The following is a 16,275-nucleotide window of genomic DNA, read 5'->3' as shown; positions in this document are numbered from 1 at the left end:
TTAATCAAGGTACATTGTAAAATTTAAAAAAAACTTTTGAAAAACTGATGAGAACAGAAACCTCCTGCCCCCGATTAGCCACTGACTTATAAGAAACACTTATCTGATTTACTTCAGATATATTACTATCAATGTTAGTTTAATTTACTGAACTTTTTCAGGTTACCCTTGGAGACTCGTGAAATGAAATCTTATCTGCATGTTAAAACATATTTAAAATAATTAAACAGCTTGTTGGTTATTAGTAAGTTCAAAACAATCTGTTTTAAAACATAATACCTGATCTTCTTCTGTTGTATTATTTACTTACCAATTCTTCTCCAACTGTATCATTTTGCATTATGGCCACCCAATTTATCGGTTCTGGGCTATTATTGTATAGAAGTGCATGTTCAATCTTTGATGTTCCAAAGAAAGCAAAACCAAAGTGTATGCATTCCAGCTTTTGATCATCACTCATGTTTAACAGTTCGATAATCTGCTCAACCACATGAACTTTGATATTCAAGAATATGTCTGGATGACCTTGCAAATGTACTCTACAAGATAATGAATTATACATATATATTTTAATTAGTATTCTATAAACTATTTCCCCTAATTATTTGTATAAATAGAACTTTAATAAAATCACATTATTAAAATTCAAAGGCCTAAGAGCAGTTCCTTTCACGTACATGCCAGAGGCTGTCATGTCCTTCTGTCTGTCTGAATCTTCACAGTAGAATGGCATATGTGGAACCTAATTCATTGTCCCCAGGAGACAATAAAGTTGGGACACCTTATTGGTATGTCTATATCGCCAATTGTTTTTTGAATACCAGTGTTAGATGGGATGATTTATGTGGTCACTTCTAGTTCTAAAATTCTGAGATTCTTTTCTGACTCATCCTACTCCCCCAAGTCCAACAGCCAACCTCATCCCCATCCTAATAACTCAATTCCCTAAAAAGTAAAGTATCTCAGCAAAACCCCACTCTTTGCTGAAATGAATACCCCTGTATATAACTTCACTTCCCAGACTAATCTGAATTCCCTTTAGAAACTGGCCCCCACCAACATTTATTCCTTCTCTGGCCAATATACAATCCTTTTGAATCTCATACCATCATATATCACAAAAGACTGACCACTTCACAACCTAAGTCTTTATCTTACACTAGACCTCTTCACATTGGACATGGTTGATACCAATTCTTGGCACATCTTTCCTCCTTAGCTTTTTTGACACCACACTTTCCTGGTTTTCTCTAACTAATTCAAACTCTACCTTCTCATTCTCCAAGACTTGGATATTTTGTAAACTCCATGACTAATAGTATTTCTCTCCTACTCTTTCATACTCTACCCTGCTCAAAGTTATTTTCAACATTTCATGCTTCATTGACAACTTATCTACTGACAACCCTCAAGCCAATATACCTAGACTAAATTTTTTTCTGGACTCAAGATAAGTAAATCTAATAGGCTACACAGTATTCTGCAAAGCAAGTCAATTTTATCATTTAAAAATGAATTCAAGATCTTCTCCCACAGACCTGCCCTTCCTCTTACTTTCTCTTTGCATAACCAGTCACTGAATCTAGTCAAATCCACCTCCATAATGTATTTCCAATCTGCACAATTGTCTCCATACCTCCAATTTGTACTTTAGCTGATGACTTTATCATTTCTCTTCTGCTTTATCATTATAGATTCTAGTCAGGTTACCCACTCCACATCTGTACTCCTTGATTTGTTTTGCACACTGCTATTAGCATTACCTTCCTAAAATGCAAACTAATTAAGACACTCCCATCTTAAAACCTTCCTGAGATTCCACAGCATTCACAATAAAACCAAAGATCCTATCAAGACTCGCAACTGTTTTTCAAACATTTTTAGGGCTGTGACCTTCAGTAAAAAATATATTTTATATTACAATGTAGGAAACACACACACACACACACACACACGTTTTACGAAACAACACTTGCCCCTACTATGTGAGATGATTCTGATATTTTCCATTTTATAGTTTTAATACTGGTGGCAACCCATTCTGGTAATTGTACACCCCACTAATGAGCTGAAACATACAGCATTAAAAAATGCTGTCCCATGAGGTTCCTTATAAGACCGTGCACCATTCTAGTCTTCAGGTCTCATCTCTCATCACTCCTCACCTCTTTTTGTCTCCACATTCCTCAGCTCTCTCATTGTGTTATACTGTCTATTCACCTGTAGAAGTTCAAGTCTTCTACTAGCTTTGCCTGAAATCACTCCAACCCACTCCTATCACCAACATCCACCTCCTCTACACACACACACACACACACACATTCATGCACACATGCACACACTCACTCAGCCCAAATCACACTGTATCTTGCTAATTCTTACTCACCAGTAAGTGTTTGGTTCAACTATTACCTCCTTATTGGAGTCCCAAGTAATTGATTCACTCCCTCACCCCCACAAAATCCAAACTAGGAGCCCCTGTTATGTATACCCATATGCTACCCTCTGGTTCTTTCCATTTTTGAGTCCCTAGTGCTTGCCAAATATTAGAGACTCAATGAATTACTGCTGACTGAAAAAAAACAAGAAGCTAACTTACATTCAAAGACAATAGGGATATCCGAAGAGTGAAACAAAAAAGCAGAAAAGTATTAAGTACTATATTAGAATTAAGAACCATAGTATAACTTACTTTGCCACTTCATTTACAACTCTGGGCTGGTCTGCACAGAAATCCACTTTAATAATCACTGATGACTTGGGTTCCACAATACCATCAGTTGGAAAAATGACAATGGGTAATCGGCCCTGGTATTCTGTTGTAAACATACCTAAGAAGAACAAGAGCAGTAGTTTACATCTGGACCATTACAGTTTTACATTCACACTCTTAGTAGGGGTCAGATACATATTACAGAGCATCCAGTGTATTGTGAACTAAGAATTACAGCTTTGATTAGAAGTTCAGGCTCTAGGGTCACCCAAGATATGAGAGCCTAGTGTTAGAATCCAACAGTCGTCAAAAGCTAAAATATATTGACTATTTACAATGTTCAGATACTTATGCTATGACCTCTGTTTATGGTATTCTATTTAATCCTCATAATGATTTTATGATATAGATTCAATCATTACCTCCATTTATGAATAAGGAAATAGAAGTTCAGAAAGGTCGAGTGACTTGTCCAAAGACACACAACTATTGTGGTAGATTAGATCGTTGACCCCAATTCTCCACTCTTCTTTGCATCCTTACCATTACCTGGGCAAAGTAGATTTTCCTACTCCTTGACTTTGAGATTGATCACGTGATTTGTTTTGGTTAATAGCATGTGGGCAGAAGTGACAACGTGCCAGATCTAACCCCATATGTTCTCTTGTACTTCTACCATGAAAAGTGTTTCTTTTGAATAACAGCTGTTCCTATGGCCTGTGCCCCAGAATGAGCAAATATAGAGCACAGACACCAAGCTGACTCGCAGACCTGCAGTGAGTAACAGAACAGCCCCAGCTCCCTCAGGTGAAGCAGAGCCACCCACCTAAGCCTAGTGTAGATCGGTCAAGTTCTAGCCAATCTGCATACCAATGAAAAATTTAAAAATAATTACCTTTTTAAAATACAGAGTTCTGAGGTGGTTTGCTACATAGCAACAGTTGACTACTACAGCTAGTGAATAATTGATAGAGCTGGAACTTTCTTCTGGATTTTTCTAACCATAGGACTCACACTTCTAGCTAGTGCCACTCTCTATAGATGAATTAATGCAGTTCACACAGGAAAAGGACAAAATAAATGGGTTTCTAGAATCAAATAGCATGGAGGCTACACAAATTTCTTCTGAAACTAGAAATGATTCATAATTTATGGTTATGTTTGGTACCTATATTAGAGCATGCAATCCTTGAGATCAGATATGATCTCTTTTTCATCTCTGTGGTCCTGGCATCCCACACAGTGCCTAGCACAAAATATCTCCAACATGTGGAAGCAGCCAGTCACAAGATTCTTAAATATCATTTTGCAATATTGACACAAATGAGCACACTGCCAATGTAAAGTTTGAAAATTCCCAATAAACCAGATTTAAATCACATTTGATGACATTTCCAAAAATTATTCACTTAACTTAGGAGAATAAAATGTTAGTGTCCTAAAACCACTGAAAATATAAAAAGACTATATATATATATATGTATATATATATATATATTTTAAGTACAGAGATGAACTGATGGAAAAGGCAAATTCACATTAACAAAATTTGTTAAGCTAATCATTTTTAAAGAAGAGCTAATGACATAATATTTCAGGTTTACTTTTCTGTCATAAAATAAAACAGAAATCTATAAAAATTATATCCATTTCAAATAAGTATTATTGACTTAATTCTCCAGAAAAAGAAAACTATATGAGTTCAGTTCAGGCTGAGTTAGCTTCTATATTATAACTGTTTTGACATAATTTGACAAAAGAGTTTAAGTAATGTTCTAAAAGCTTATTCAGGAACACTCCCAAAAAACGAAAGAACATGGTTCTGTCTTCTAAATATATTAAAACAGTGGTTATACAAACATTACCTTGTCTTATGACTTTAATACCATTAGTGATCATGAAATATTTTACTGTTGTATTTTTTAATTGCTAACAGGAGCAAGAACATTATCCTAAGAGAAGGGTGCCATTGAAGAAAGGACATTACAGATGGAATTTTGTCATCGAATTTTCACTTCCTTTCATATATGACACTGGATAATGTGTAAAGAATGAACTAGAAGGAGATAAGAGGAGACTTCAGAGAAATAATTCAGGTTAGTGTAATTACTAGGCAAGAGAAGATGATGGCCTGTTGTAGAGAAACAGCAATGGGACAAAGAAAAGTAGAATTACTTACATAATTAGGAAGTGAATAGACAGGAATTAATAATTGACTGAATGAGGGGGTAAGAGGTAAAAAAAAAAAAGGAGGTGTCAAGGATTTCGCAATTTTCTGACTTGCCCAAATACATGGTGATAACATTTAATGGGGGGGGGGGAGAAATTTTGGAGAGATGCTGAGGAGTTCAGTTTTAGACATGTTAAGTTTGAGAAACCTGAAAGAACTGCAAGGTATTATACAGACTTCAGTGAAATATCAGGAATGAAAGTGATTGCCTACAGAAAATGTGTTGACTGAGGAAACATGAGGTTCCATGACAAATCCTAAAGAACACTCACATTTAATGTATCATTAAAGGGACAGCACTCCACAAAAGAGAATTGAAGAGGAGGGAGGTGGTAGAAAAAAAAATAATGCATCAATGTGTAAGTAAGGCAATGGATGTCTGCGAAGTTTAAATTATTTGCTTAGGACCTCCCAGCCAGTAAATGTTGCAACCAAGATTTGGGCAGTGGAAGACCTCACTCCAGGACCTGAGCTATTATTAATCATTATGTTATATAAGAGAGTGAAGGGGTCACAGAAACCAAAGTTGATTTTTTTCAAGAAGAAGGCAATGGCCAGCTGTATCACATGTTGCTAATAAGCCATGTAAAATAAACACCTGGACTTGTCCACCGCTGAGACTTACGAGAGCACATGAGATGTGAGGATACCCTTAGCTGTGGCTGAGATGAAAGGTCTTTTGCACAAACTTGTATGTTTTTTGATTATGAGTTGCTCTACCTTCTCTAGAAAAGCAGCATAGCCACTGGATGGTGAAATATACATTGCTACCTTGCCTTTACTGCTCCAAATACAGGCAGTCTGTAGTTTTATAGGATTCTACTGGAAATCAAAAGTCACATACCCAAGGCCATTGTTATTTCCTATGTATGCCTTTTTTCCTTCTTAAGTTTCCTTAAGCCCAAGAATACCAAAGATGTACCAATCTCCACGAGTCTCCAAATGACTAAGTTTTAGAGACTCTTCAGAATGCTTATATGTGATTAAATGGGTTACTTCTGAGTTCGATCACTTTTCATTGAAAACTTAATGGTTTTCAATGAGAGGTCACTGAACCAAATCAATTAAACAAAGATTTATTGAATGTCTGCTATATGTCCAGCATGGTAATATGCATGAAAAGTATATTGAGATTCCATGGCATCAGTTTCCAAGAAAAGAAAAAAAATACACATTGAAAATAAGCAATGGGTGCTTTTCTGGGTAATTAGGGAGGATCCCAAAGACCACACCTGTGCTAAGTTCAATTTAGCAAATTGTATGGTTCACAGATGATGCCAGGCTTTTCAAGACAGTAGAGAGATGATGTCAATGATCTGGAAAAGAGGGAAGAGTGGGCATTAAGAGCAACAGAAAGCTTATATATTTTGGGCAAAATGACCCAAATAAAAGTAGAAAATGAGTGCTGACATAGCTGTTCAATCCCAGATCACACTAGCAACTTTAAAGACTGTTCTATATCATAACACTGTAGTAGAAAAAGTCTATTCAGTATTCAAGGATACTGAGATAAAGAAGGAAATGACTGCAATTCAAGGCATGTTAAAATAACAATGATTTTTTAATCTTCAAAGATAAAAACTGAGAAACAATAAAATTATAAAAGAGAACATGGGGTTCACCAGCTCACAAAGTACTAATAGTAGAGACACCCTAAAGACCATGTCTCTTAAAAATGAAAAGATAAATACTACTTTGCACAGTCAGGAGTGAACTTAGGAAACATTCTTATAAAAGGTGAAAAAACAAAATGTATTCAAACAACATTTAGCTAAATCCATGGATGGTTACTCCATAATGAGCTATAAAAATAGAACACCATGAAGTTGTTACGCAGATAAACTTTGGGGTCTACAAAACCAAGATAATAACCACAGTGATACTTACCAGAGAAAGAAAACAAAGCTGTACAATCATGAATCTGTTGAGTGCAGTTTTTTATATCCTCTTAAGTATACATATAAATTTGTAAACATTTGGTCTTTGACTCTAAAACTATAAAATATTTGCTACCTAAAATCCTTCTTAAAATTTTTTATTAAAATCATCTTTGGTTGCTGAATCTATTTTCTGCATCTGCATAAGTGTTTTTATTCATGAAAATCCGCTGTTATTCTCATGAATATTTATATATTGTGCTTGTAGGTAATAAGGACTTTATGATACTTTACAGGCACTTGCTACTGTGAATATAAAACATACTACCAATTTTGGTAATGGTGGAAAAAATAAATATCATTCAATTACAAGAATGAGAGACAAAGTCTCTATCCTTAATATTAGAGTCAGACCACAATTAAGCCTAATATTCTACGATCCCACAAGTGCCAGAAATTCAATCACTTAAAAATCAAAGCATAAAAAACAAAATGAGCAGCATTCAGTGAGGAACAATTATCAGTTTTATTTGTTTATACCCCAGGAAGAAATCTGTAAGTGACAGACTGCCTTTGTCTTAATAATTCCCACTGCTCAATCAAGCAGCTCCAGAGAACATCCTTAGTTATGTAAGACAGGTTTGGATTCAATACCTTGTTTATGCATGCAAAAAAAGCAGTCTTAGAGCGAAACGTCCTTCCTGTCTGGAGCTACTCCTCATTTCACCTTGGCAGAAATGACAGACTTGCCACCCCTGATGCTGACTATCCTATCAGGAGGATGAGGGGATAAATGATTTTATCCCTACTGCATATTATCAATGAAGAGTGTGCATGAACACATATATATGCACATGCCTTTATATAAACTCTTAGGTTACAGAAAGAATCTCTAGAAATAATACAATCTGGAAAAGAGAGAAGCATTTATTCTTTCAACAAAAAGTTAGTAAGAGTCTTCCAGGGCCCACTGTGTGAGTTCAAAGTTGAATATAATAGAGAAAAAGAACAAATATTTATTGAGTGCCTATGATAAATCAAGTACCATATCACAACCTTAAGTACATACATAATTAAGCACGGTACATTTTATTAGCCACAGTTTATAAATGAGGAATCTCAAGATCAATATCCTTAGAGATACTTGTCCTAGATTTCACAGCTAGTAAGGCACTATGCCCTGATTCTATCTCTTGATGGCTCTAAGGACTTATGTCACTTCCATGACACAATCCTGCCTTCTATCCTCAGGTTGATTACCAGTCATCTGAGCGTCAGGTTGTGTCAATCAGAATCATAAGGAAGTGGATTCATCTTTCCTGAATTATTGCCTATCAGTCTTTTATAGTTATTCTATTTAAGGGCCTTCAGTTTTGGGCTTTCAAATGAGACATTTTGGGGGTGGGGGTAGGGGATGAATCAGAGAATCCATTAATTATACTATGTATACATTTCAAATAGTACCAATTTTATTCTAAAAGTGTAAGTTAATTTATATGACAGAGAGTATTTACCTGGAGCCTTGCCCCGGTTAATGATACGAATCTCTTTACAATATACTTTACTATTGGCAACCAAAGTACCAAAATTAACTTCTGACTCAATCTCCAATTGACATGCTGGAATCAACCTAGGGGAGGAGAAGAGAGGACCACATCATGAATTTTAACAATTATAAGCTGTGGTTAAATCTAAAGGGGGACATATAAAGACACTTTTGTCTTAACTCCATAAAAGACATTTCAGTTTCTTTACAGGTCTACTAGTGACACATTTGTCAGTAAAAGGAATTGTGAAATAAAGATATGAAAACAAGATAACTAGGCAAACACATTGTTAACAAAAAAATCAGACTTTATGCATTTAAGTACATGACATACCTTCCCAAGTACTCACATTGAGAGGCTACCCACATGTCTCAATATTTTTTATAGCTTAAAACATGTTTGGAACTCTGTTTTGGAATTGCCACCTAAAATGACATAACACGTTCTTTCGACCCTCCTCAAAAAGGGTGGAACTGATTTTAACAAAGCAAAGTAGTTTGGATGATGCCAAATGTGATGAAATAAAGGAAGGCGTGATGCTATAAAATATAATTTGAGGACTAAAAGAAGGTCTAAGTACAAAAAGATACAATTGATTTTTCATGTGCGTCTCTAAATTAAAAGGGCTCACTATAGAATATTTATAGCATATGTTTTCATACGTTTTAAAAATCCATTATAATCCTACATATATGTCTCATACATATAATTTATAGTTTATAAATCACCATTAAGTATATTATCTTGTTTGATACTAAAAAATTCCTGAAAAGTAAGTAAGTATTATTATGGCTCCTATGTTACAGATGAAAAGCCAAAGGCTTAAAAAACCTAAATAATTTATCTAAAAAATTACATGAATATAATGTTGGTGAATTTAGCCTTGAATCCACATTATTAGACTTCAAGTACATTACTCTTACAAACCTAATAATAGTAATAGCACCAATAATAAATATAGTAATAACTGATCTTTACTGAGTCCTTAGATTATGTATCAGACACATGAATTAAGTAATATACTCCTAACAGGATACAAACTCCAAAATACACACACACACACACACACACACACAAATATATAAATAAAAATACCTGAACAAAACATTCACAAATACTGCCTTACGCACTGGTGATCTGGGCCTTCTTGATGGGGTGTGTGTTTATATGTGTTTGTGTATTATTGGATAGGTACAGACATTCCAGAGATCAGCTAGGACTGGTCTATATATGAGGCATTTTCTAAGGCATACCCATGTTCTTCTCATAGACTGTAATTTTGTGACAGAAAAAGGAAAGATCAATGGCCTTATCGTACAGAATTGCAACAAAGAGGTTACACGGTCTAAAAAAGAAACTTGTTACACAAACAATATAATATGTGAAGCCTGAAACATTTTTTTCAAACTATTTCTCTAGCTGGATGGAGAAAAGTGTCTTAAGAATAATTTCTAAGGAATCTCTCTCTCTCTCTCTGTCACACACACACACACACACACACACACACACACACACACACACACCTTCCTTCAGCTCTGTCTATCACACTTTAAGTTGGGCAGTGTTGGCATTATATTGAAACTGTGGTGAGTAGCTGGCCTCTGATGAGAGAGTGCATGTATGGGGGTAAGAGAAAATCCCTGTTTTGAAAGGCAAAAGCATCTTTAACACTGCTTTCCATTTATAGCATAAACAAGCCAATCTCAGTGCTAGTGATAGGTATGTCAATGTGCAAAATGGACCCAAAATAACCCTACTTAAAATAAAATGTAAATTAAATATTTGTAATAGGTTAATAGTTTGTCCCTTTCCTAACATGTGTCAACTGTTTGATTCCTACGCAGAATGGAATGGTGTGCAAAAACAGAACTTCTCAACAACATGAGGAACCAAAATAATTGCAGATCTAAATTCAATGTATAAAAATGAAAAAATAAGGGAAAAAATAAAAAGGTAAATGTCTAATACCAATATCACATTAATACCGCAATATCAATTCTGCTTCTGGTAGACAACAAGAGCTTTATTTACTAAGTCTTTCTGCCAAAAGGTACAAATAAAATAGGATGTAAGGTTAAGGAAAAAAATACAGGCAATTTTTGAATGTTTTTATCTTAATAAAAAACACCAGCAAACAATTTTCATTTGTTTTAAACACCACAATTTGCTAAAAGTTTGTCATTTAAGTTAAGTTGTAAGGAAACTATAAGTGCAACAAGCCCTATTAGTCAGGGAAAATACAGAATATTACTTTGACCCTAATTTTTATTTCAAGAGTACTCAAAATGTCTGCATAAAATATGAAGAATACATACCCAATGAGAGGGATCTCTATTGCTTTATTTCCTATTAATATAAATAGTTGGTCAGAAATGTCTTCATGTTTATCAGGATGATATTCCACCATAGCTGTCATCTGAAGTCCAGAAGCCAGTTCTTTATCCTGATTGTTCGAAATCAGTTTGAACTTTGATGGGAGAAAAATGATCAAATTATATATCTTAACTTCTAATAAGAAAATAATGTGAGCAACTATAATTAGGAGTGTATATTATTTCAAGAGCTATATCAAACCATAGACAATATTCCTGCCCTAAAGGCAAAGATTTAATGACCGTATTAATACCTATCCAATTCTAGATCCTTCAGATATACTTTCAACAAGACATGATTTGAAACTGACAATGCAGTCATCTGAGAGATATATAAATGATCATGGGCTCCTTTAGAATATGAGGTGCTTAAATACAGAAAAAAAGGAAGAGCGATCTAATAAAAATGTTGCTGAATCATATATAAATATATAATACTTACATGCATACATATATACATATATACATACAATATTTTATATACTTTCCACATGAGAACTTAGACTTCTTAACTTGGGGAATAAATAAAAAAAGAATAGACCAAAGAGAGAGAGAGAGAGAGAGAGAGAGAGAGAGAGAGAGAGAGAGAGAGAGAACGCTTTTGTTCTTTAAAAACATTGGCTAGATTCCAGGACAAAAATTAAGGGGGAAAGAGAATAACTGCCGTCTGTCGGACACCTATGGTAGGCCAAGCATTCTACATCTATTATCTCAATGCACTTCTACAGTCCTGTCAGGCTGATATTAAGGCTCCCAGCAGATAGATGAGGAAACTGGGACCTGTAGAATGTAATTAATGACTAAGGTAACCGTAACCCTGAGAATGAGGATTCAAAACATGCAACCTATCTGACTCTAAAAACTTAAGCTCTTTCACCACAGCTAGAGTTCCTCTCCTGAATACATAATCTCTTTGACCCATTTACCATTTAGGAAAAAAAAATTGCAGTTCACTGTCAGTGTTAATTTTACATAAACACTCTCTTTGAGGCTGAAGCAAATCTGACTGGTTTTCAATGTGAAAATAAAATAAAAAAATTTTTCTTAAGAATTATTTCTAAAGAGAAATTGTCTCTAAATTTAATGTAACAGAAGTGTACACATAAATTGGATTCACCAAATGAATTTTTAGCTAACAACTGTTCGAGAATGATGTTAACATCATGTGTAGGAATGCTACATTTTCTAGGATTTGAAATTTTCAGCGATCAAGCATAACTATATTTTGCAAATGGAAATACTACTACTAAAAACAGAATGCTTATTAAAAAAAAAGATGTGATTTGTTTCCAAAGACTATCAATATTGATGCAAAATTAATAATAAAAGCGAGATATTTCGTGACAAACTTTGGGGGTTAAGACTTTAATCCACAAGTTAGTTCAGTGTAAACGTTGCAGCCGCAAATGCTTCTGGCAAGTATTCTCGTGGCAAATGGCAAATGGGTTAAGAAAGCAGACTATATGCCCCTCAAAAGTTAAATAGCATAAGCCAAGGACTACTTAAGTTTCATATGAGTGATGCAGATAGAAGTATCTTGAAGATCCACGAGAGAACATGATTACTATGTGCCAGGAAGAAATGCTCTTGGCCTGGGCTTAGAGATGGATGTAGAAGGTGGAGAAGAAGCAAGAAAGGTATCTCTATAGAGGCAGAAATATGTCAAACACAAGGAAAGAAAATAATAAGCAAAATAATCTTTCAGCAAGTAGCTAATAAGCTAGTCTTGCTGGGCAAATTGCTTCAACCAGCAGCAATGGCGGTCCTGTTGAAATTAATTTTGAAATTAATTTTTCAGGGCTTTTAATGCCAGGCTGATTCTAAGTAGTGTTTTCCAGCCATGAAGAACACAACGTGCCGAAGTGATTTGTTGATACCACTGGTCTGAAAGCATCATACTTCCAGCAAACAATGATTCTGATACCTCATAGCTGCCACAGTCCAACTCTCAACCATCTTTCAATTACAAAACAGTTAGAAAACAATAGATTATTCCCCCATATAGGCCTTTTGGTGCTGGAAGTCCGCATATCAGTTTTGACACCTTCCTTTAAAAAGGATCTTTATCTTCAAGAAGGGAAACCAGGGTTCCAGCAGCAAGTGCTTATGGTCAAACTGCAAGCTGCTCAGTACTCTGAGTAATCTGCAAAGGTGTGTGCGGCACCTTCCTGCTCTTAAGAGCTTCTGAACTGACCATTAAGGTAAATTAAGATATACCAAGAGACATGGGAATACCAGTCTAGACTACAATGAATGCACTTGGTAACCAGCAGGGAAGAAATAATTTAGAGATAATATGATAAGAGAAGACTTGTTAGAGGAAATGAGAACTCACATTGACCCTCAAAGATGGGTAGAATTTGGAGAGAGTGATTCTTACAGGTGGAGGGGTAAAAGCATAGATCAAAAAGAAAAAAAGTCCAAATCATGGGATTAAGGGGACAATTATGAGACTGGCCTGAGTGAACCAGAGACCACATGTTTGAGGATGATGTGGTCAAAAGTGTGTATTTTCTGCAAGTGACTCACAGTTAATGGTATATCAGCACTGCATATGGTACATGGTATGTAATCAATACATAGACAATGCACGATCTTTAGCCAAGGTGGAAAACCAGTACTATACCATGTGTTAGAATCGTTTTCTAGCTAATTATAATAGTGATGATAACAATGCTCTTTACATAGCATCTTTTCCTTTTTCCTCCAAGACAGTTAATGTATTTTTTGCTATTCTATCACTTCCCTATTTCCCTTTATGACTGTGAAAGATCAGGAGTGCACGTCATGGTCTTATAACAAAGAGAAATTCACGTTGAAAATAAGCTCATGTCTTTGGCCTCTTAACTAGTAATCCTATCTGGCCATTCTCTTATCAATGTCAAAACCTGTGGTCTAAATAGTTTTCCTCTATAACTCTAGATACAAACCAAAACGAAACATTATATCATAGCTCTTCCATCTGCATAAAACTCAGGAGACATAAAATAGTGTTTGCCCACACTTGGGATTACTGCTAGCTTGAGTTTTAAAAGAAAGTATTTTTAGATATACATTCAATTGTTCAATAAATACTAAAATTAAGGTAGTGAAATTATATACTTTTTCCCTAATTATATAGTATTTGGAGGAATTGGGTTTTTTTTTTTGGTGCTTTTTGATGTACTGAGTAGTTAACGATCTCCTGTGATGAAAAATTTTATTACAAATTACATTACTATTGTTAAATCATGCACGTTCAAAAGTGAAGAACACATGATTCTGTTCATATGAAACCTAAAAACAAGCAAAACTTAATCTGTGGTGTTAGAAATCAGTACAGTGGTCGTCTCTATGGGGTGATTACTCCAGGTACTTTAAGAAGCCTTCTAGGGTGCTGGAAATACTCTATATTTGAACCAAGTAGTGGCCACATGGGTGTGTGTATATACATAAAAATTCATCAGGCTTTACTCTTGAGATTTGAGCACTTTAATGTACCAAAAATAAATAGCACAACAATTTTTTTAAATGCAAAAAGTAGAACATAAAAGTTTTCTCACTGCCCTCCTAATAACCACCGAACATTTCCTATGTAAATACTAATATATGTAATTTTAACAAAAAATCAGACACATTTCCATTTCCATACATATAACTTGAGTTACATTCAATGTTATTTTTCATTAGGAATAGCCCATAAGAAATCAGTTATTTATCACTTACATATCAAAATTTCTTATCACCTTTCCTATATCGAAAAACAGCTGACCACAGTAAACTAATAACCGTCCATTCACACCCATGCTCTAAAATAACAGTGAGATAATGAAATTCTGTCAACTTTTAAATCAGAAGATGTGGCCAGCCTCTCATAACATCCACTTTGTTGATGATTAGACCTGAACTGACACCCTCATTAGCTTCTAAGTCCCATGAGTCCTTGCATTCCTCACACCTACTGCCTATTATATAGTAAGTGCTCAACAAATATCAACAAATATTTGTTTAAATGTGAATAATAAAACTTTCCACAATCTTACAATCTCTGGAGTAATCAGTAACTTTATGATTCAAAGGGGAATTAATAGAAAATTTTATTGTCATCATTTCACAGTATCATGAAGCATAGATTCTGAGCTGTTAAGAAGAAACAGACATGGAACCACTTTCTTTCCAAACCCAGAATGAAGAAACTGGGAGGTACTAGATCAAATTTTCCCATCCGTTGTCCCAACCCCAAGAAAAAAATGCAAAATAAAAAATAAAACAAAACAAAAAGGCGAACACACGTATACACAGAGACACCTAAATAACCACTCCTCAGGAAACTCGTTCCTACCCCCATAGGAACTGGGCACCTATTCTCCAAGACAAAGCAAGTTCCAGGTCGGGAGGCAGTTTCAGAGCCCCAGCCCTCCCTTGTTCCTGTTCCAAGAACCCCTGGATTTGTTACCTGAGGCTTCGCTGGCTCCAGAAACCGGATCTTCTGGTTGGTACGGCCAAGATTGTGGATAGTAACTGGGAGGCGGTACACCCTCCCAGCCAGCGTGTCCTGAAACTTCATCTCTGACGGAGTCACCCGCAGCTGCATTTCCTTCGCACTCTCCACATCCCGGGGGACGAGGGAGCCCCTGGGAGTGTCCATAGTCGCCCTCTAGGTAGCGGGCTAACCGAAGCGACTAGACGGATTGTGTACTAGCTTGGACGCCGTCACCAGGCAACCGTCTGACGCTGCACGCGCCTCTAGCCTAGCCAGCCTCAGCGCAGCCCAAGCTGCGTGATTTGGCGATCCGAATAGAGAATGTAGGCTTCTAGCAAAATAATCCCGGGATCACAGGTGTTACCAGAGTAGCTGGAAAACATGCTAATGCAGCCCAAATCCCAGAGGCATCTCACTTTGCCTGGGCCTTGTAGAATTTTAACATGGCATTGGTGGGGGCATTTTCCTGAACCTCTCTCAAGACTATGCCTAAAGAGCAGAGGAAGAAATGTGCCCATGGGGTCTCTTAAAGCAGCAAGAACTAACAGTAAGGGGGGAATTCAATATGCACAGTCAGGACCCCCTAGATGTCCTGCTCAATTGCCTTTAGGCTAGCATTTCTAAAAATGTAATAGCGATCTTCTGGGTCTTTTGTTAAAATGCAAATTATGTTTCATTAGCTCTGGGGCAGGACCTAAGAATCCCTATTTGTAACAAGAACCACACATTGAGTATAGTGGCTTTAGAAACTGTTAACTACTCTTGTTTCTTCATTTGTGAAACCAAGGGGCTGTTCAGAAGATTGAAATAAAACATCTTCATATCTTGATGAGCACCTTTCTAACAGGCCCAGATTAACACTGCTCAGCCCCTACTCTCTCCTCATCCTCATTTGTCATGGTCTTGGGGTTTTGAAACATATTAGGTGAGTGGTATTTCTTTGACTTAAATCTGCCTCTTATAACTATATCATACTTCTTATATGGACTTTTATTAATATGGAGCTAAGCACTGCAGAAATGGCTTTTATTTTTGTTTATTTTTAAAACTACATGGAATTTCCCCCACTCCGTG

General features: G+C 35.8%; 1 protein-coding gene across 7 annotated transcripts in view; it reads right to left on the bottom strand.

The window, feature by feature from the left end:
- The window catches only part of CFAP47 (cilia and flagella associated protein 47), a 364,825-nt gene extending 349,432 nt beyond the window's left edge, over positions 1-15,393 (bottom strand). For 6 of the 7 annotated variants that reach the window (XR_004952867.1, XM_016128242.2, XM_036227120.1 and 3 more), the window contains exons 1-5: positions 15,175-15,393; positions 10,683-10,834; positions 8,335-8,450; positions 2,693-2,831; positions 311-539 (exon numbers count right to left, since the gene is read on the bottom strand). Coding sequence is in view for 6 of the 7 variants with exons in the window: in XM_016128242.2 (XP_015983728.2) it covers positions 311-539; positions 2,693-2,831; positions 8,335-8,450; positions 10,683-10,834; positions 15,175-15,366 (828 nt within the window). In the remaining variant the exon portion in view is untranslated. Of the gene's footprint in view, positions 1-310; positions 540-2,692; positions 2,832-8,334; positions 8,451-10,682; positions 10,835-15,174 lie in introns of those variants that run through there. The other variant, XM_036227121.1, reaches the window with a different exon arrangement.
- Between the last annotated feature and the right edge of the window lie 882 nt (positions 15,394-16,275).

The sequence above is a fragment of the Rousettus aegyptiacus genome, unplaced genomic scaffold (assembly GCF_014176215.1).
Source record: "Rousettus aegyptiacus isolate mRouAeg1 unplaced genomic scaffold, mRouAeg1.p scaffold_m13_p_9, whole genome shotgun sequence".
Lineage (NCBI taxonomy): Eukaryota > Metazoa > Chordata > Mammalia > Chiroptera > Pteropodidae > Rousettus > Rousettus aegyptiacus.
The sequence above is the reverse complement of the archived record's forward strand: the minus strand, read 5'-3'. Positions and strand labels throughout refer to the sequence as shown.